This window comes from Pomacea canaliculata, linkage group LG11, assembly GCF_003073045.1.
Source record: "Pomacea canaliculata isolate SZHN2017 linkage group LG11, ASM307304v1, whole genome shotgun sequence".
Taxonomy (NCBI): Eukaryota; Metazoa; Mollusca; class Gastropoda; order Architaenioglossa; family Ampullariidae; genus Pomacea; species Pomacea canaliculata.
The window spans coordinates 9,247,196-9,268,570 of NC_037600.1; the positions used below are offsets into that span (position 1 = coordinate 9,247,196).

At 40.3% G+C, this 21,375-nt stretch overlaps 1 protein-coding gene across 2 annotated transcripts in view; it reads left to right on the top strand.

Annotated features, from left to right (window-relative positions):
* The window catches only part of LOC112575815 (G protein alpha i subunit-like), a 55,416-nt gene that overhangs the window by 8,849 nt on the left and 25,192 nt on the right, over positions 1–21,375 (top strand). Inside the window, exons 2-4 of one of the 2 annotated variants that reach the window (XM_025257849.1) lie at positions 17,093–17,378; positions 17,552–17,713; positions 18,342–18,888. In XM_025257849.1, the coding sequence (XP_025113634.1) occupies positions 18,765–18,888 (124 nt within the window). In that variant the 5' untranslated portion in view covers positions 17,093–17,378; positions 17,552–17,713; positions 18,342–18,764. Of the gene's footprint in view, positions 1–17,092; positions 17,714–18,341; positions 18,889–21,375 lie in introns of both variants that reach the window. The other variant, XM_025257847.1, reaches the window with a different exon arrangement.

Sequence of the window (21,375 nt, forward strand, 5' to 3'; positions counted from 1 at the left end):
CTGGTTTCTGTGTTACTACAGGTAGTAAAATGGGTACTTGATGCCTTTAACATGTCTCATTACAGCTCGTGTAGGGTCTACCCAGTAGCTATAGAGCAGTGAATAGTATATCCTGAGCTATGCTTCTGTCAAGTGTCAGGTAAAGGAAAAGGAACACAGAATTAGAAGCTGTACAGATGTTAGACCAACCGTACTCTCACACACCAACCAGGACAAGTTATAACGAATTTAAATTAAAATCAAGCCTAATAATGATAGCAATTAAGCAACTTCCCACCCAAACTCCAGACCAAACCCCATCTGGGCCGATCCTGTTCTACATCCGATATGAAAACGTTCTATAAACCATTGAGTTATCGTGGGTGAGCACATCCGGGACCCAGTGACCGTTGTTTTATTGACTAACCGCAAAGAACAGCAACGATACTCTTCCTGATTAGAATCCAAGGACCGTTGCTGGGATAAAAGATCCCCCCTTCCAAAAAAAAAAAAAAAAAAAACCACGTCAGAAGCGAATCCCGATGCAGTGAGAGTTCACGAGGGTTCACGCCAGGCACCAAGCAGCCACTTTACGAGGCAGAAGATTGTGCGTGTCCCTCCTCTCCGTCGACGCAACAGTGGATGCAATCTATTTGTAAATGAAATAAATTTTTCTGTAGCTATGTTAATTGTAAAACAATTCACATGATGGTGGATTGCGGAAGAGAGAAGAGACGAGATGAGAGGGGAGGTAATTCTCCTGATGGAGGCCATATTGTTAATGGTTGTTTGAGTGATCTCCCCCAGGAGCTATCACTTACATGATCATGATGTAATCATCTCTGCTGCTTCATTTCTAACGAACAGCATGGGTTTAGATCGTGCTCACATACAGTGCTGCAGATGTATGTGTTCCGCTAAAGATTGTCGCCCTTTCTATTTGAAATAATCGGCGGTTGAGCTTAACAACCTGCCTATGACTTCAACAGCTCGGAAATGATCTTCATCACCCTTGAAAAAGCTCATTAAAACTACCTTTCCCTCACTTTGCACCTTATTTTTTTTTTTTTTAAAAAGAGTTCCAACCTTGAACGTTAAGTTGATTGTATTAAAAATCCGTTATTTCTAATTCTACCTTTGTGTGTGTTTATGCGATCTGTGAACTCAGATAGCTGACACTGTAACTCAGATGTCTTTGATTGTTCTCAACTAAAAGTTGTATTGGACTGTGTTGTCATACATTGTACTACATTACATTATTCTTACATTACAATATGCAGTTGTTACTCTATGATATAAATTATACTCTTCATATGAATATATACTGCAGATATGTTTGTAATATTGTTACTTATGTTTTCTTACCATTTGTAGTACATTGGCAATGGACCTTGAATGATCTGTCTGTGTAACAAACAAACCAACCAACTAACAAACAAACAAACAAACAAACAAACAAACAAACTAACCAACTAACCAACTAACCAACCAACAAACCAACCAACAAACAAACAAGACTTTGGGATACCTCAGAAGTGACGCAGTTGGCACTACCAAGTAACAGACAAATACAGACAGAACGCACCACGCATGCGCGATCACAAGGTTACACTGAATTGGAACGCGAAAGAAACGTTTGGCACGAACAGCCGGGGCCTGGCGCCACGTGCAGATATTTCTAGAAACAGCGAACGTGCATTGAAAGTTTCGCATGCCGGTGAATTTGTCCCGCGGAAGGTTCCCCCAGAAAAGATCTGGCCACCATCGGCAGACAACTGAAAAGACGATTATGACTGGCACTGCTACAGGTAGGAGGGTAGAGACCCTCCGTGTCTTTGTTTACCTGCAGCATGGCAGCTGTCTGTGTGCTTATCGCCTGAGGTACAAAGACTGCCGTTCTTGTTCCGGAGGTAAACACGCCGAGCGTAGAGGAAGACGTGGTCCACCTCGTTCAGCACGTGCAAGACCCTGGAGAAATGTAACTGCTATTATTTGGTCTTTTTTCTTCAGCTTTAAACTAGGAAATCGCTTTTTTGTTGAAGCGGGCGATAAAGGTAGTCATTTTGGGGAAACGCTTTTCAGAAGGTGAGCAGCGTACCAACGTATTCCTCACCACCTGAGCCTCCCTACCTTTCACACCTTCACAAGTCTATTTGAGGCAGGTGAATATAACAAAGTGGAGGTAATATTGAGTCGTTTGTGCTCATCCTGCTACTTCCTGTTCTTGCTATTTCTGCGGTTGTTATTATGTTTTTTTGTCGTTATTTTTGCGCTTACTATTTTGTTGTTGTTGCTCTTGTTTCTTTTTCCTTTTTTGTAACTGTTTTTTGTTGTTGCTCTAGAGAGAATACTTTTTTTGTCTTGTTTTCTTTGTTTATGTATTTTGTAGATTTGTTGTGTCGTTGATTTTGTTTTCTTTTTTGTCTTTTTTTTCTTTGATATTCTACTTGTTGTTTATTTTGTTTTCTTCGAATTGCTCTTTTTGTTTTTGTCTTGCTTCGCTGTTGTTGCTACTCTTGTTGTTCTCGTTAATGTTCTGATGCTTTTGTTTTCGTTTCTTTCTGTAGTTTTCGTTTTTGTATTGTTTTTATTTTCGTTGTTTTTGTAGCTTTTACTGTTTTTATTTTGTTCTTGCTTTTGTGGATTGTTATTATTTTTTTTTTGATGCTCTTGATCACATTATTCTTCCTGTTTTTTTCCTCAGTTAGTCCTTGTTCTTGTTGATCTCGTATTTGTTTTTCTTGCTGTCATTCTTCCTCTTTTTCTGAATTTGATCGTTGTTGTTTTAACTGTTCTTGGCCGTGTTGTCGTCTCTCGATGTCAACCTCTCTCGTTGAGAATGCAATTAGGGAAGACAGGTTGTAGCAACATGGAAATGGATTCGTCAATTAAGAGCTGATAACCAACAGTTTTGTCTGTCTCCGTCGACAAGATGAAAAGCAGTGCTCAATACCCTTATCCTATAAGAACTGATAATGACACTGGGTCGGGCTCCTCTCTTTTCTATTGAAAGTCGGCATCTACGCTGTTTCAGTTGCTGTTCGTTCTTCCATTCTAGAGTTTGCTTGTGGCCTGTTAATAGTCACTTTAAATGCCTGCCATTCGACAACAGCTTCCCCAACAGCCGAGGTTACTGAGGGAAAACACGAGCGATGAAAATCTCACCTCATTACCTGAAGTCCACGCATTATTACCTGTGGCACATGGCGGAGAAAGTGCATGAACTCTTTTGAAGTTTCTAGCAGCTGTAGAACCCAAACTGAAGATGCTTCTGACTTTCTGACACGCGAATATATGAAAGACCCTACCCCCTACCCCTTGACCCCTAAACACTCCGACCTCCACTACTTTCTCTTCCTTCATCTGTCTACATCATCAGCTCGCATGATGTAATGGAGACAACGAATGTTCTGGAGGCCAAGGACCAGGAAAGGAGCTTTTCCAAGCAGGGTACTGGTTTCGCAACAGGTAATTCCCAGCAGGAATCTTCTAGAAGGTTCCACCAGAAACGAAAATTCACTTTGCCGCAGTCAGTAACTTGGACGATCTGCAGAGATGAGGTTACAGCCGTTGATCATGTGATTTACTGAAGTCTTTACCGAAATGATTTGTTATGTTTGCTCCACCCACGCACCTCACGTTTGCAAAAAAATCGGTTTAACTTTTTCTACATCAATCTCTTAAAATAATAAGCCTCTGTGGATTCCCTTCTGTCCCAGAAACTTGTAATCTGAAAATAGGACGCCTGGGGAGTATAGATAACATTTTCTGAGTTTAAAAGCATGTTTATCATGTCTTGTTCCTCCTTAAATCTTTCTTTTTCCTTCCTTCTTTTATATTCATATATACTCAATATACGCAGCAGATAGAGCACGAACACACACATATACATATACACAAACACACACACATACACAAACATATGCACACAATATTTCTCTTTTATGCATCCACTACCTCACACGCACAAACACACAGATTCTTATAATCTCTTTTTCACACACACGCACATTCTCTTTCTAAAACACAAACACACACGCACGCGCGCGCTCATGCATGAAGACAAAATACTCGTACGCGCTCTCAGTACATCACTCAACATGCCTATCATATATTTATACAGCCGTAAGTAATTAAAAAAACCGAACTTCAGAACCAAACCTAAAAGCGAGAAAATCAGACAAGCAACATCAACAACATGGCAGGAGTCGGTGGTGTACATAGATTCTTGCTCTAAGTGCCAAGTGTCTAACTGACACAGTTGTTGGCGTGACCATCAAGTCTCTTGTTTACACACACATGATGTAATTGTCTAATATCTTGTTTACACATTCGTCTGTGTAAATCTCGACACTGGCCAAACTCCTCGTAATGCTTTTAACGCTCCCGTCATTACTCACCTCTTGAAAATGGCACCGTATCCATGGCGACCGCAAGCTGCTTGTCCGCTCTCCAAGAAGCAGGATGCTGCTTCACTTCTCTCTGCTTCTTATTTCATTCATTGAGTCATTAGTTCTTATTTTTGTGTATAATGTAATCTATCATCAAGTAGTCATTAAAATTAAGAATAATAATTAGTTTGTATGAAAAAAAATCCGACAAATAATTTTAATCTGTAACTACAGATATTGTTCATTTATTCTTCTGTTTGTAGTTGACCTATAACCCTGTAACCATGACAAACTACAGAAGAATACACATAATAAATAACTCTTAAAAGCTATGATCATCCCATGTTTATACTCATGGTGGAGGGATATAAATTCATCTGACAAGAATGCAGATATATGAGCACATACAGAACCATGTGTAATAATTCTTCTTTTTTTACTTTTTTTTTTTTTTACAAATTCTTGCATCCGTAATACCTTAATCTAAAGCGAATTAGCCTTTCAACTTGGAGCTGCTGAAATTTTTTTTTTTGTCTACAACTTCATTCTGTAGTGTCAGACATCTAATCTCTTTGTGTTAGATATTTGGAAAGAACTTTATTTTTCACAAATAGAATCATTTGCCTGACAAGTATCTAGAAAGCTGAACTTCTTCTTCGATGACAGGACAGACGGACAGGCTTTTTGTCTTGTTGAATTAGTGACAAACCACATTTTACTGACATCAAGATCCAAGGTTCTTATTATTATTCTATCTAGTGCACTTGTGTGACCTTTGGAGGTAACAATTATGGGATATTTCTTGCTAAACCATCGGTATCTTTGGTTATGCTCCACTTCGTAGGAAAACAGTAGGAGAGACAATATTTAAATTGCAGTGTAAACATTTTAGCATTTTATCATCCTCTCTCCCAAACACAGAGAGAGAGAGAGAAAGAAAAAAAGAAAAAAGAAATATGTTGATGTAACAAAGCTGCAGCAGCTTCCCCCTCCCGAAGCAACTTATTGATCTCTCAAAGCTTATTGATTCCCCCCGACGAAGCTGTGATTTGCAGCGCTAGCGTGTTAGGAATAATATTATGGGATCGACATGTCAAGCGTACTATTATGGGATATGATAGAGGCAGGAGGTCTCCACAATAATCTTCTATTTATAGACACGCTGGTGCGAACATTATAACATACATTACTTGCTTACTGTTTTCTTCTTGTCTTCATCATTATTATTATATAATGTTTGATTATGATGCTTGTGTTGTGGGGTCTGTTTACAGGGCTGGCTGTTTTGCCTTAGCTGCAGGCTCGGCGTAAAAAACAAACAAACAAACAAACCCACCAACAATTTCGCATTGTGTTGTGGGGTTGTTTATCTTTGCCCTTTGACAAATGTTTTCTGTGGACGCAGGAAGTGAATATTTTGTCATGGTCTTTCTTGCTAAGACGCTTGTGAAATAATGACAGATTTTTGTTGTTGTTGCTGTTGCTAAAACTTGCTAAAATGTTGGTTGATTTGTTAAACTGTCTTCTCCAAGAAAGCTTAGAGAAACAAATGCTGGTGGCTTTGGACATTTGGGGAATACATTTAGTTCAATGCCGGTGGTTTTTGCGAAGACATGAGAGTATGTCTCTCCGTCTGATGGGATCACATCTTAATGTTTTTGTGTTGGGGTCAAATCAGTGTAAACTGATTGCATCTATTGACTTGTATATAATGCTGTCTACTAAATACTAGTGCAAGCTGACCAGACCTACTGGCTTGTATATAATGTTCTTTTCTGAACAGAATCGAGAACTGATTGGACCTATTGGCCAGATTTTTCCCTCTTCTATGCCCCATTCTTTTCGGCAGCCACCTGAACTGAACCGCAGTGAATGAACACAAGCGATGATCACCCATTGCTGTTCAGTATGTCATTGGTCGAATTTCTCCTGCCATAACTAATAATATTAGTAAAACATGTTTTCTGGAAATCTTAGGCAATCTGTCTTCACATTTAAGTCTGCAGTGATCGCCGCCTTCACATTGCTCTTCGTTTTACATTATTGTGACTGTTTCTCGGACACTTGTTGACATATTGGTTGCAAAAAATGCTGTATTTATTTCTTTAAAAGTAACTTGCTAAAATATTCCAGAATGTTCTGCAAAGACCTGCTAAAATACCATTCCTCATCATTATCGAGCCTCTCGCGGCAGATAACTCAGTTTATGACATCGTCCGTGAGCCATACTTTGGTTTCCTCTAAGAACAGATAACTACTGAAAATTGATTGCTCTGTTATCAGCACGCAGCCCATTCATCTGCATTTATCTCTGTCGGAATCTTGCCGCTCTGTGTAACGTCCCACGGTTCTCTTTGCTTTTCTTTGCCACCGCAACCTTCCTCGTTAAAGACGATAACAGCCTCATCAACACAGAGCAATGTGTCGAACGTCTTTCATCGCAAGCTGCAGATGTGAAGATGAGGTGGGCATCAAAGTACACAAGAGCTTAAAGGATATAACTGGCCAGTTGGTGGTGGGATCAAAGGGGTGTGTGCACACAGACATGTACGCAGATGCCTGTTGATGGAGAGAGACAGAAAACCAGACAGGACAAATAAAATGGACTATAGAAGGATAGTCAGAAGGACAAACACAGACAAAAAGAATATCACACAGAATGCGATAAGGATAGACCGAAGGAAAGACATAAAAAGACAAATCAAATGGAAGATTGAAGGACAGTAGACAGAAGAATGTACTAAAAGGTATTAGGACGGAAGGATTTTCAGAAGGACAGAATGACCAAAGAACTGAGAAAAAAAGGGTGGGTGGGGATTCCGTGTTTTACACCGAGCCAGCCACTAAGTATATCACTGCCAAGTATATCTAGATACCTGCCCACCTGTCTGCTTACCTGCTTGTCTGTCGACCTGTCGGTCCTTCTCTCAAAACCCTGTACAGACATATGGTATGACATCAGAGGGTAAATTACCCTATTGGGTCTGTTTTTGTGGGGGTGAGGGGTGGGGGAATAGGATAAAGGGTAAGGAGAGTGGCGGTGCAGGGTTGTCAACGCACTCCACCATGGAGCAGAAACTCGCTGGTTCAAGACCTGTTTGGTCCTGCCTACTCAGCAGAAAATGAATATTTGATTTATCAGGGGAGGTGAAGACTGCTAAAAGGAGAGAGTTGTCTTTCCACGTGTTGTGCCCTATACAGGATGAATCACTCACCTCGGCTTCTCCTTGTGCCCAGTAGGCACGGTAAACCACTTACGTTTACTGCCTTTAGTGCTTCAATAGACCGAGGGACTCTTGAATGTGTTTCTTGCTACAAGGAGTTGATACCCAGGATCATGTTGTAGCAAGGACAATGTTTTGTGAGGAACGCTTCTGCATCATTTTCAGCAGGTTTTTTTTTTTTTTGTATAACCTGCAGGCCTGCGCATCCATCAGCTCACATGTGGCACAGGAAAAAAATGGCCGAGATTAAAACACCTGCCTGGTCCATTGGATTTTGTCAGCTGCTTGCTGAGATAGGGCTATAACGAGGGCCATAACTGTGATTTGAAATTTGATAACTATAATGACATTCGATTTTATTTTTCGCAAGCATACCCCTTCACAAAATGTCAAAAACTTAAATGTCTACTAGGGTGAAAGCATTTTAACGAAATGGTAAATCTCAGTGCAAGATACTTTTCCCTAAATCTGAGAGAAGAAGAACCTCTTTTCGTTCTCGAGATACACACACACCTACGGATATCACCATCCATAGACTGAGGTCAAACTCGGGGTGAAATGTTTGTAGGCCTTCTTATCACATCGTCCTAGCTCTCCCATTGGCTGAACTCTTTGACAACGTAAACGTATCTACGTACAATCCTGACGTCTGTGTTTTTTTACCTTGACCTGTGCACGGTTGTTTGTAGGCGTGTGTCTCGAGAGAGAAAGGAGTGAAATTCCTTAGATTTTGAAAAAGAATAGCTTGCAATGAACATTTTATGATAAAAAAATGTGCACTCCACTAAACCTTTAAGCTTCATTTTTAAAAAAGTGAACTTATAGTTATATATAGATATCTCTAAAGACTGAAAAACCGTGAACCAGAGATTGCTTTTAAATATCACATCTCGTGTCAGTTCTTTTCTTAGAACCAAACTTTTAAACTCTCCGCTAAAATTGAGGACTGTATTAACTTTAAGAGGTTTGGTTTTTGTTTCGTTGCTAAATTCCATCCCTTGTGTCCAGAAACAGTCTTTAAGTTTTCGGACGAAATGTCTTGGAAAATAGTTTTTCACACGTAATCATCTCGGAACTGCTCAACCAGCGGCTACTTAGTAGAAACAAATACCTTATTTATCAAGGAAGAGAAGATTAGGTCCAGCCTTCCATATACTGTGGTCTAGACACGTTGAACCATTTACGTCCATTAGGTCCACACGGCTTTGTGGCCATTCAGCTATTACCATATCAAGTTATAAAGTAGCAAACCTCTCTTCTCGAAGCTTCTTCCGCCTGACACATCAAAGTGTCTCATAAACCACGAGAGACTGCCTCTGATGAGGCTAACACAGCCAGGACACACTTTGCTCAGAAGAGATGACAGGTATCATCAATAACAGTTGATGTTTGGCTTCTGCAAAAATAATTTTAAAATATTAAATATTTTTTTTAGATGTAGTTTTCTGTCGTTTGTGTGGAACAGTGTTTCGTCGGACTTCAACACCTGATGTTTTTATTTGCCCTCGTCTACCGCCACCTCCTTGCTTCCTTGTCTCCATTAATTTAGGAGGTTAAAAGAGGAGAGAAGACAGATGCGAGGGCTGGACGAGTAGACTGGAGAATGTTTTTGACAAGAAAAAAATACAATCACAGAAGCGCACATTTCTCCCTCTTACACACAAACACACAAGCATGCACACATACACGCTCGCACACACACATACATATGCACAAACACACATTTGTAAGTAAGCAAACATTTCCAGGTATGTTAATGGGAAGGTGTAAAGTTTGGGGTAGGGAAGAGAAAGAGAGAGAGAGTTGAGACTTCATACAGTGTAGGCTCGCATCCATGAGTGAAGGAAGGATGGAAGACAGGATTCAAGATTCTTTATTAACCTGTTCCCCTCTAAAGGGTATTGAGACTGACAACTGTCACGAGAAAATAATTACATTTTGTAACCTAACAACAAGAATTTAGCAACCTAGTCATTTATGTAGTGGATGACGGGAGGTAAACAATAGGAAAACACAAAGGTCGCACGTGTATCTACCAAAGAATGTGCTAGCTCCTGGGCGTTAAAAACACAGTGTTGGTAAGATATGTACAAACATTTTGTAATCCAAGAAGTAATTAACCTAAGTATTTAATTGAATGAACGGATAAGAACAGCAGGGACTGTCACAAAGGTTGAAGATGTCGACAGATCCACATCATGGTCCATCTTCTCTCTCTTTCAATTTGTTCGTCGGTTGGCTAGTCCGCCTGCTCATCTTCCTCTGTATATTAACAAAACTCGGAATCCTGTTTGTTACTCGATTCTTCTTTGCGTCTTTTTATTTGTCTTTTATTCGTTATCGGTGCTGTTGTTTATCCTTACTGTCCTTCGTATATTTCCCATGTCTCATTTTTGTCTTCAGCGCTGAAAGCATGTTTCTTCCTGAACGTGAACATGTGGTATATAAATCTCAAGTTTCTTCTTTTTGTTCTTGTTGTTCTTTTTGTTCTTCTTCTTGTTCTTCTTCTTCTTGCTGTTGTTCTTTGTCTTCTTGTTCTCCTTGTTCTTGTTCTTTTTGTTCTTCTTGTTTTTGTTCTTCTTCTTGTTCTTGTTATTGTTCTTGTTGTTGTTCTTCTTCTACTATTAGTGACAATTAAATTTTGCATCCCAACCAGAAAGTAACAACTTAGAATAGACAGAAGGTATACACACTGTGGACACAACAGGTAAACTCACCTACCAATCCATTGTTGTGCTCTGGAGTGTAGAAAACACAGTACTGATTATAACATAAACAAATTCTGCAGCTGAACAAAGACTAACCAAAGTATATACGTGAACGAGAGAAAAAGAGAGAAAGAACAAAAATGATGAGAGAAGAGATTTATTTGTAGAAGACAGGAAGAGAGGGGAAATAGAACACCAACACCCGCAAGAATAGACAGACATATAAACAGCAAAGACGAAGGAATGTTAGGAAAAAAAGCGAGAAAACAACCAGGTATTCCGAAAAAGAAAACCGGACCGAGAAACCATCAAACACCCTGAGAATTACTGACAAGAATTTTTTGAAGGTGAGGAAAGCTGGCACTTCAACCTCAAACAGTTTACCGTCCAGAATGGAAGGAACGACACACCCATCCGGCTTTGCCTCCGAGACCAGTTCTCCATTGGCAGCAGTCCTCCCTCATTAGCAGACGTGTGCATCATGGTTCTACAAACTTTTGTTTGAGGCGCGTCTGAGGTCTGAGGCAAACTTTGCAGTGGATGCCAGGCAACCAACACATGGTGGGGAGGTTAAGCAGGGGGTTAACATTGCTGACAACTTGGAGGCAGGTGAGCTCGATGGAGCTAGCAGAGCAAGGTCTGGAAAAGAAGAATGAACGGTCGAACAATTTTCACCGATTTCTTCTCTCCTTTTTGTTTGTTTTTTGTTAACAGAATGAGAGTTTAATTTTTTTTTTAAAAGAAAGCGAAAGTTTGCTTCTCCGTTTTTAGGTTCTGCAAAAATGAGAACTTTGCAGACTGTGGTTGGCATCTTCTGATTTACTGTCTGTGGGATTGTCAGTGTTGAAGACAAGAGTTTTCCAGAAGAGTGTTGTGTCATCGAGTGGTGAGAGCAACACTTCTTGCTGTTTGTGTAAGTGTTGCGATTTGGGGGAGGGGGATAACAGCTCTGCCGGTGAGTCACTCCTTTGTCTTTTGTCCTTTGGTACCAGTCGTTGGGGGATGGGTTGGGGAAAGTGGGAGCACGACAGCTCCACCACTCACCTGTCGGGGGTCAGTAGGTCCTTCATGTTCATAAGCCAGTTCTTCCTCTGACCGCATGTGGAGGGGGAAGGGGAAGGGAAGGGAAACTAACGAAGTCCTGCAGGTGATGTGAACTGGAAGCGCAGCAGCGATGGAGGTGACGTATACGAAGGGAGCTTGGAGGGAGGGGAGAAAGTGCAGTTCTTTCTGAACGTGGAGGAGTGCAGCTCTGCAGATTTCGGGAGGTGAGTGCAACACTGCTGGATAATGTAAGTTGCGGGAAGTTTTGCAGAGCAGGTGACGTATGCAGCAGGTGACAGCGAAAACAATGACAGGAAGGGCCACAGACATAAAAAAATTGCGATTATAGAAAAAAATACAAACTAAAAAATATGAATTGAAAGTATGAAAAGCGCATGTCAGTGAAATGAATGCCGTGCAGGATTGATACACAAAATATACAAAGAAAATGTAACAGTTCTAATTATAGCCATTTCCAACTCTTCAGCCACAAACCCTCTTTTTTTAACTGATGTTTGCGCCGATTAATGTCTACCTGACCAGTCATCTGTGACTTGCCATGCAGTCACAGCTGTGGTACTCTAAGGTTAAATGGTGAGGGGTGAAAAAACTTTTAATCAGACAGACAACTCTCCGCCTCCTCCCCCCATGCCACTGACGCTTTCAAATATTACAAAGATGGAAACAGCAACAAGCAAGTTTTCTTGTGAATTTTACTCCTTCCATCACCTTCGTGCACTACGCTGTTTGGATGCATTATCTGTCCAGGTCCGATCTGCCTACCTCCGCCTCTCAGCACTTCTGAAGACACCGCGAGTGAAGGATTTCCGTGGAGAGATGGATATTGAGAAGGGAAGTGCATTTCCTCTTGCAGCCATTTCTATAATTAGCATGCTCTATTTTGAGTATCCAATCTTTCTCAGGATGGAAGGTCCAGAAACGCAATCAGCGACCCCAGAACTCTGATCAAAGCTGCTGACATCGAGGATGAAAAATGCAGTTTTAAAGAAAGAGATTGCACGGGAAAATCTGTGCAAACCAAAAAGGAAGATAAAGGAGAGTTATTTTTGTCCGTTATTACATCAAGGATGCAGATAACACCAAGGATGTCTTTGTTAATTACTACATCAAGGATGTCGATCCCTGTCAACTATTATGTTAAACCTCGACAGCATCTTCATGAATGTCAAATGGATGAAATTCTTTGTTTGCTTAATGACAATAGAGATCATTAGGTTATATGGTCTGTCATGAAGGTTGGTCTGATTATGGACTCCAACTTCAGAAGAGAAGTGACTGATAAATTTTGTGAGCAAAAAGATTCACTTTGTTATAGAAAAAAATAGAAAGAGACCGAGACGCGCTCTCTACAAAATCTGAAAGGACCTTTCCTTAAACAAAATCTTAAAAAGAAAATGAAGAATCCGCTAACCTTCAGTAATCCTTCGTGGTAAAAATAACTGATGTCTGGTTAGTATTTACAGATGCAATCTTATTTGTAGCCGTTAAATGATAATAAAGCTCTTTTTTCTCACTTCAACCAAACTTTGTTTTGGGTTTTCAAAAAAGAACTTGGTGCCGATAAGACGTTGAAAGTGCTGGAAAGGGAACACATCCTCGGATCCTGTTTTGAGTTTTTAGGGGCAAATGTATTCAGAGATAGTGGAAACTCAAGGTTCAGATAATAAACGTGTGAGGTCGTGTTTTGTCTCCCAACACAGCACGTGCAGGATGGGATGAGCGAATGGATGGGGAAGGGTCAGGGGAAGGTCGTGTCAGTTGGCATCAAGGAGGAGAGCATCCAGAGACCAGCCAGCTATCCTCAGACTAGTATCTGCTGGTGAAAGCTCACAGCTGGGCGTAGTGGAAAGAATGATTTTGTCCAATTTCTTCAAGAAATCCATCCATTCCTCTTCCCTTCCCCCTTCAAAATTGTAGCAGAATTATTCAGAAAAGTTGGTAAAAATATTCTGGTACACCGAATAACTTTTGTGTTGCAGACAATTGGACCATATTGGACCACCACACACATCATATTCACGCTTCATCCTTTTATCACGAGGTCAGGTTCCTAGCATTATGCTTCGGATTACAGGACCTCGCGCTTCACATACAACTCTCGTGCTAACCAGTGTAGTTATTTCGTCTCGCCGGATCATGATTTTCCTATTCGACAAACATAATCAGAGTCTGTTTAGGAGACTTATTTCTTTGCACTCATCTCCGGACAGAAAACAAGGTCTCGTTTTCACACAAACACACACCCCTTCCATTTGTTTCCACCGCTTTCAGAGAAAATTAAGTTCGGCGAGAAGGCGTGGGGTTGTGTCAAAGACATCTGTAACATAATCTTCCGCCAGTAAACATCTCAGAAGATTTAACTACTCGGAAGCCAGCCCACAAAAGAGTTCTCGGTTTGCACAAGTCAATACAGCAGTTACCGCTAACTCCATCGTGGGGTTGGTTAACTGCCTGCTGGCAGACGTTAGTCTTCCTCCGATTTAAGCTTGGCAGGCAGGCGAGAAGGCGGACAGGCAGGCAAGCAAACAAACAGAATGACAATGATCATTCTTAATTTCAAGGTTTGCAGAATAAGCAAAGCATGATTTTGTTTAACATCTTGCCCTTGCCCAATACAAGGAAAGAATATACTAAATTACAATGATGATGATGATGATGATGATGATGAAGATGATGAAGATGATGATGGTAAATGTATGACCTAAAAGAGAGTATGACAAAAGTATTAATTATTAACTATTATTTAAGGGAAGTATCGAAACTCTTTATGGCTTTAAATCTCAATAAAAGGAAGGGAAGGAAGGGGAGAGAGAGAGACAGAGAGGGAGACTACGAACTACAAAGAGTTTATGGTCTGGTCCCAAACTCTCAGATCACAAAACAGTCAACAAAAAAGATTTTATCTAAAAGTTATAAATAATCTTTGTGAAATGAAAGAACTGAAGAAAGGAAAGAAATGTATAATGTTGATAGAAAGGTATGAACATTTTGACAGCTTCGTTACGAATTCCGTGGCCTTATAACATAAAACAAATCCGCGACATTAACATCACAGACTACTAAACCGAGAATGTCGACATAAAGACAAAAGAAATTAGTGCAAGGTAGTAAAAAAAAATTATCAAATCATCTAAAATTCCCTTTAATTTTTTTCTTTGAGACAGAAATGATCGTTGTTTTTCTGTGGTTGCTGAGAAACTTGGGCTCAGGAGTGCAGGTGGCGCCACCAGAGCAATAAAGCGGCGTTGCCACTGGTTGAAACGCTCAGTCTCCATGGCTACGGCCAATATGAACAACCCAACTCACAACACATATCTTCTGCAAAGTATTGGCAACTGTCTTTATTACCTTTAGAATGTCCTTACAAGAACTGAGGCAGGAATTGTTCTTCGGCTATTTTTAGCTCACTGTTCTGAAGAAATAAGTGTTGCATTTTTTTTTTTTTTTTTTTTTAAGCAACGAAGGAGAGAATAAGTGTTCAACTGATGGTGTGAACGTTTCCCTTGCAGTTTCATTGGTTTTTTAAATTTTTGTGAGACTGAACTTATTATCTGTGCATTACTCTCGCGTGAGCTTTCTTCTATTTTTTGAAGAAAAAAAGATTACGCGATTGTTGTCTCTCACTGCCGGAACTAATGACCTTTGCCCTCGCTAGCGTCCTCAGAAACCTCCGCGCCGTGCAGCAGAGGGTCTTTGTTTACCTTCTCATCATGCGCCAGATGACGCTTTCGACGATAAGGTAGATGAGTGCCATCGTAAACGCGAGCCTCGTTCATTAAGGAGTCGTCAAGTGAACGATAATAGAGGAGATCCGAGTCCCCGCGTGGAAAAGCAATAATTCTTTCGACGAGTGCAAGTGCATGTACCCCTCGACATCTCAAATTTACAGGTTTTTTTTTTAAAAAGTCCAGCATTCAAAGAATGCTTGCAGCTGTTGTGTTATTTTTTTTTTAAGTATTTATTTATTTTCTTCAGTGGTGCGATTTTGTTTTAGTGAGTGAGCGCAATGACTTCTTTTTAACTACACCAAGTAGCCCGACGCACTGTGACATCACACAAATTAGATTTTATGAGTAAACACACGTCACACAGTGTGACATTAATTTCGGTCTCGTGATGTCAAGATTTTATTTTCAAAATAACGGAGTGAAAAGGGTACAAACTAATGCCATGGGATGCAAACAAACCCTGACAGACCAGCCAACCAAACAATCCAATGGAGGTTTTATAACTGAAGGAGAGCTGCATACCTAGCAACCAGCACACTACATGTATTGTGCTACGTCACATAGCAACCCAGTAACAAACTTGAACCCCACCCCGGCACATGTTAGTGCGAAGTGAGCAGTTTTCACTGATATGTGCAGTGTTTCAACTGTTCTTGATGAAAAATATTAAAACTTTGGCTGATATAATCGAAGTCTGTCTCTGACTAACTCTACGATTCAAAAGTGAGAAATAGATAGCTGAGTGGTTAAAACCAAGAGGTGTTCAGTTCGATACCTATGTAGCGCGGTCAGGGATAACTACCTAACTACATCGTAGAGGGTCTGCGGGAAGGTAAATGAGCAAAAGAGAGGAGATAAACATCGAAATAAAAAACAAAACAAAACAACAAACAAAACCCAAACACCCAAAATCAAATAAAACCAAAACAAAAAAAACAAACAAAAATCAAACAAACAAAACCAAATCAAGAAAAAAAAACCCCACTTCATTCCCTAACGACGGAAAGGTTCAGACCACACACAAGGGAAAGAGAAGAGGGGGTCAGAGGTGATGCAGGTGAAAAGGGTAACGTTGTTCAGAAGGGCATCATAGTCACTATAATTAATCTTATGAATTAATTACTCGTACGAGTTAATTACTCCGTAACCCTGGGTTTAAGATGAGAGAGAGAAACCGAAATTCTATATCTCTGTCGGCGATAGTGAGTGATTTGAAATGATACGTGAAGGCGGGAATGAACAAAAATAGATTTCTGAACATCCAAACACACATTCACACAAAAAATAAACGTACAGGCAGACACACTGACCAACACACGCACATTGGAAAGAACAAACTGTTATGTTTGTGTGCACCCCTACTCTAGTCTCACACTCTTCCTGTCATGCGCAACCTCGTGTTTCTGGCATCTTGCCAAGAGCCTCCTCTTAAAGCATCTCCGATGAGCAGCAGCATCATCAACAGCCGTGTAAGTGTGGAGTGGGTTGTTGGAGGAGAAAAGTGGAACAAGACTTTCCTCCATCGCTCTCAACGATGTGTGGCAGATTCTTTCAGTTCCAAGACAGGAAATATCTGTCGATCCCATCATCTATCGTTAAGGCTAGACGAGGCTGGACAACATAACCGCCAAGTAAACACTGTGCCAAGCTTGGCTCAAACGTTCGTCCATATTCCTCTAGCTTTATTTTGTAACAGGTCAAATATGGACTTGAACCCTTCTTATGGGGACAAACATGGTCTAGGGTGGACGGGTGGATCGATAGAACGGGACGAATGTGTGATCAAGGTTGGAAAAAAAACGTCTTTTATTTAACCGTCTTGTAAAATCTGTGCTAAGCTTGCTCAAGGACTAAACCAGTATTGTATCACCGAACGGCAAAAAAAAAAAAAAAAAAGACCCTTCCCCCACACACACGGCGTTCGAGAGCGCTCCTCCTTTCTTTCTTCCGCTCAGCCGGGTGCATTGACCCAGTCCACGTATTTTTTAATTTTCCAGATCGACCGAGCGAGACGGAGAGGATCTTTGCAGGACCGACAGAAGCGATGACTTGAACTGTGGACGCCATGCATCGTCGTGGTGCGCATGTCGCTAGCCAAGAGCGTGCAGGAGATAAATAGTTTCTCGTCCTCCTCGGCTACAACCTTCACCTTTGCTAAGCACCAAACTTCACCAGCACCGGCAGTACCCCGTGTCTGGAGCGATGGAAGAAGAAAAAATCCAGGCCGGGCGGAAGTGAGAAAAAGGCTTCGGTCTTAACAAGCACCCGGGGTGGTAACTGAAGGTTCGTTATCACGTCCAAGCTGAGATAACTTCCTCTTGTGTCCATGTTTCTCTCTGTGTGTGGGGGACGGCAGAGTGTCTGGTAGCAGGCAGGAACTCAACAGCCATTGAACTGTGTGACAGAAATTCGTTATCGATTCTCTTCACGTGCTTGTGCGTGCGTGTGTGTTCCAGGAAGGAATCAAAGCCAGTCTTTTTCCATTCTTCACTGAAGACCAAGCTTAGGGAGGGAACTGCATTCTATCACATCAGCTGATGATCAACATGGTTGCAAGGACGAAGCCAGACATGTCCCTCGTTTAAAATCGCTTTCACGCCAACCTTCACCTTAAACAGGTTAAGTATTTTTGGTGCATGGGGCCGGGTAATGAGGATGAAGAGAGGGAAGTAAGTTTTCTCAGATAGTCTCCGACACGAAGCCTTTCAATTACAAATTCCAGTGACTCAAGAAAATAAAATAAGGAAAGGTTTCAAGATTTATGAAGTAAAATGCGGTGTTTTTTTTTTAAAGCTCGCTTTGCTTTATTCGACATGAAACTGATGGTAGCTTGAAGACTACAAAAATTGAAAAAAATGGTGCTTTTACGGATTCTGCAAATCTGGTCTTTAAATTATTAACTTTAACTACCTTTTAAATAAAAGTTTCAACAGGTTATTGAAGCTGAGTGTGAAATAAACGGACCATAAAAAATGTATCTAAAATTAGCACTTTGCATACGAGATACAGCTAGATAACTAAAGAAAGAAACAATGTCAAGAAAAAATGTGGAAAAACACAGATGTAAGAAAAAAGACTGCCATTAGAATATTGCTATCCACAGCTACCTTTCCTAAAGCTATAATTATGATTTACTATTAAGAGTAGTAAATCATCTAAAAGTTTATTGTGCTGAAAAACTATTGCCGATCTAGAAAATACACTTTTCCCTCATATCTCAGTCTTACCACAACCTATTTCTTTCAGTGAAATGACCAAGAGCTGCTGGTAGAATTCTGTGGATTTGCTTTTCTGCTGGATAAACGATTGTAAAGACGTCTTTGAATTTGGATGTACTGAAGTCCGCACGTGTCCAGAGCAGCCTCAAGAACTGAGTACGCCTTCTGTTTCTCTCCAAAGTTATGTTGACGCTGATGATTATAAACTGCATCATCAAATGAACAGCTGGTGATGGCGACGATGGTCCTTCGATTTTGCTGACGCTTTTGATCGTCGGTTCATTCACGCGGAAAGCAAGCGTCGTGCTAAGTTGCTGACCGTTCAAACAGCCAGGGGCGTGTGTGAGCGCCTTGGTGCAATCCTCGCGTTGCTTGCCAGGCGCGTCAGTTTGAGCCCGGAGGCTCGAGCGGATAGCAAGAGGAACAGTTTGTTTCAAGAAAACTCGCAGTCATGGGGGCCAGCGCCAGCGTAGCCATGCAAGAGCAGGAAGCACGACGAAGGTCAAGGTCGATTGATGACTCCATTGCTGCCGACAAAGAAAAACAAGCGCGGACCGTGAAGATACTCATGCTAGGTAAGTTATTCTTTTACTATGGAGCTATTTTCTTTAAACGTAAGTGGCAAGGCGTGAAGAACGATGACAAGGATTCAACGATAAAAGAATCAGCGCTACTTAACAAGAATGGACATTTTAAGTTTCCTCCCTTTTCCTCTTACATTAGTCATTTTCATACAAAGAAAGACTACACATTACCTTTCACAGTTTCACATTTTGTTATATTCTATCTTTAATACATCCCTAGTCAGGAAGACAGCTAATAAAATTCGCAGGATAGTTGGTTAATTCCATAGATTTTTTTATTACCTAGTGTTTAATTACACTGAGTTCTGATGTTTCATTAAAAAGATTTTTAAGCAAGTTTGTTATATAAAAAGAAAACTTTATGTGACAATTATATGCAAATCAAAACAAACAGACAATGAAACATTGTGATGATCAGATTACACTTTAAAATTTTGTATTGTTTCCATGGCGACCACAAGTTATATTCCCACAAACGTTTCTATTTCACTGATTATGCTCTATCAATAATATATGACAGGGCAGTCAGAAAGCAGTGTAATAAGAGATCATCTAGTAATGCTATGCCCACCCTTGAATTATTATTAACGCCTGATTTAATGCCCTTTAAGAGATGGTATCTGCCAGTGATAACGATTGAAAATTACAGTCTTTCAGTAATTAATTCCTAAATCTTTATTTGTTGTGTACGAAACACGACAAAGATAAACAACTCTGAAACAGATTCGTTTCCTCCCTTATCAAGACCACGATTTTAAAAAAAACTTCTTGAAACGAGAAACCATTAGCGCCCGGCTAAAAGCGGCTTCTGTGGAGTATTTACAACTCGCCACGTCAGGTGCCAAGGGAATCGTATGTCACACAACTTATGGGTTCTGGGGCTAGTTGCACAGCGGGTTTCTAAAATTTTAAACTCTTCTAAAGAAGCAAATTTAGAAATCGTTTTCAATAATCTTTCCTATGCCATTTAGATAGTTTACACAAACGTATGTGACAATTTGTGCTGAAAGGAGAGAAAATCTGGCTTAAGCATTTTTATCTTATTTACAACAAATTTAGCTTAAAATATAAATTGTGTTGTGCGCTGTGTTTCTATAAAAGTTATTCCCTAAACAGACTTAAGACCTAAAAGTGTTTAAAATTAGAAATGTGTTGTTCCTGGAAGATAAGCTTAAAAGAAAATGTTGTCTCATTGTGTGCAAGTTCTCAACGTTTTTAACTCCTACAATCTGGAAGGGCAGAGAAAAGAAATCAATGTAAATAATCATCTAGTTTAACAATCTGATGGGAAGACACATAAGTTCATGACAAATATGAGAATCCGCTTTCTCTGTGTGTAATATGCCTGAACATCTTTTCGATATCTGGCATGCGTCGGGGATTGGTTGGCAAGCTGAGGGATGCCAGGGTGGATTAGAGACAGGCACCTCCGCTCCCCCAACTCTCCGAAAATACCTTTATACGAAAATGGAGTTGAGAATGAAATCTTTGTAGGAACACATCTGATGGTATTTTTTTCTTTGCACCTATAGTTGGTGTGTGTGTCAGGGGGAGTTATTAGGTTGGAAGATAACATGTGCATAGGCACGTCAGCTTTTCAGCTGCAAAAATAAAGGATCAAACCTGAATTTGATTTCCAAAAACAGTGTTGCTTGTCTGCAAGAGGACTCATTGTACTTGTTGTTCGGCTGAGGTCACAGGTCACGATGGGTACCTGAGGCTGCAAAAGGTGAAAATGAATTCAGTTTGCAGTGATCGCGATCTCCACTGCAAAATGTGTTCAGTAGTGAAATGTCCTCATGCAAAAATATTTCTGCAGAGGGCATCGAAATGACGAATCAAAACTTTACCTGAAGTTTGTAGCAACGATTGACAATACTGTATGAAAATATATTACCACTCTTTTTGAAAGATCTGCATAACAATGCTTTTCAGTCTTTTGTGTACCCCACACCCCACTACTCTTTGTGGTCCACACTAAAAAGGGAATGCTTTTTATGAATTCGTGGTAAAATAAAATAAAATAAAAATGTATGTTTAAAATTTGGGTCGAGGTTTCATCCCAGCAGGATTTGCTTCACAAAAATGTATTTTAATCTTTATTTTCCTAAAGAAGTGATTAAATGTTTGGTTTTTGTTAAAGAGAATCCGTCTTTTAAACCGATTATATTTTTCTTCTACATGACATCATTAGCTGTTCATTAAAATTTAGCTGTTTTAGTCCAGTCCGATAATCTTTACTTCCCGTCCTTCTAGAAGACCAACTCCTCTGAATTTTATTTCGATTGATGGCTTCAATTATCAATCAACAAATTGCATAAGAGAAGAGATAATGAACTTTATTTCCGTGTATTCCGATAAAAAAAATGGAAGATTGAAAGAAATCAGTAGAGGTTCAGGCTGAGCAGGCTGAGTAAGCCAATTCATGTTACACAAATATTGATATGTAAGCGTGACCGCCCTGTTTGCTCCTTGTCC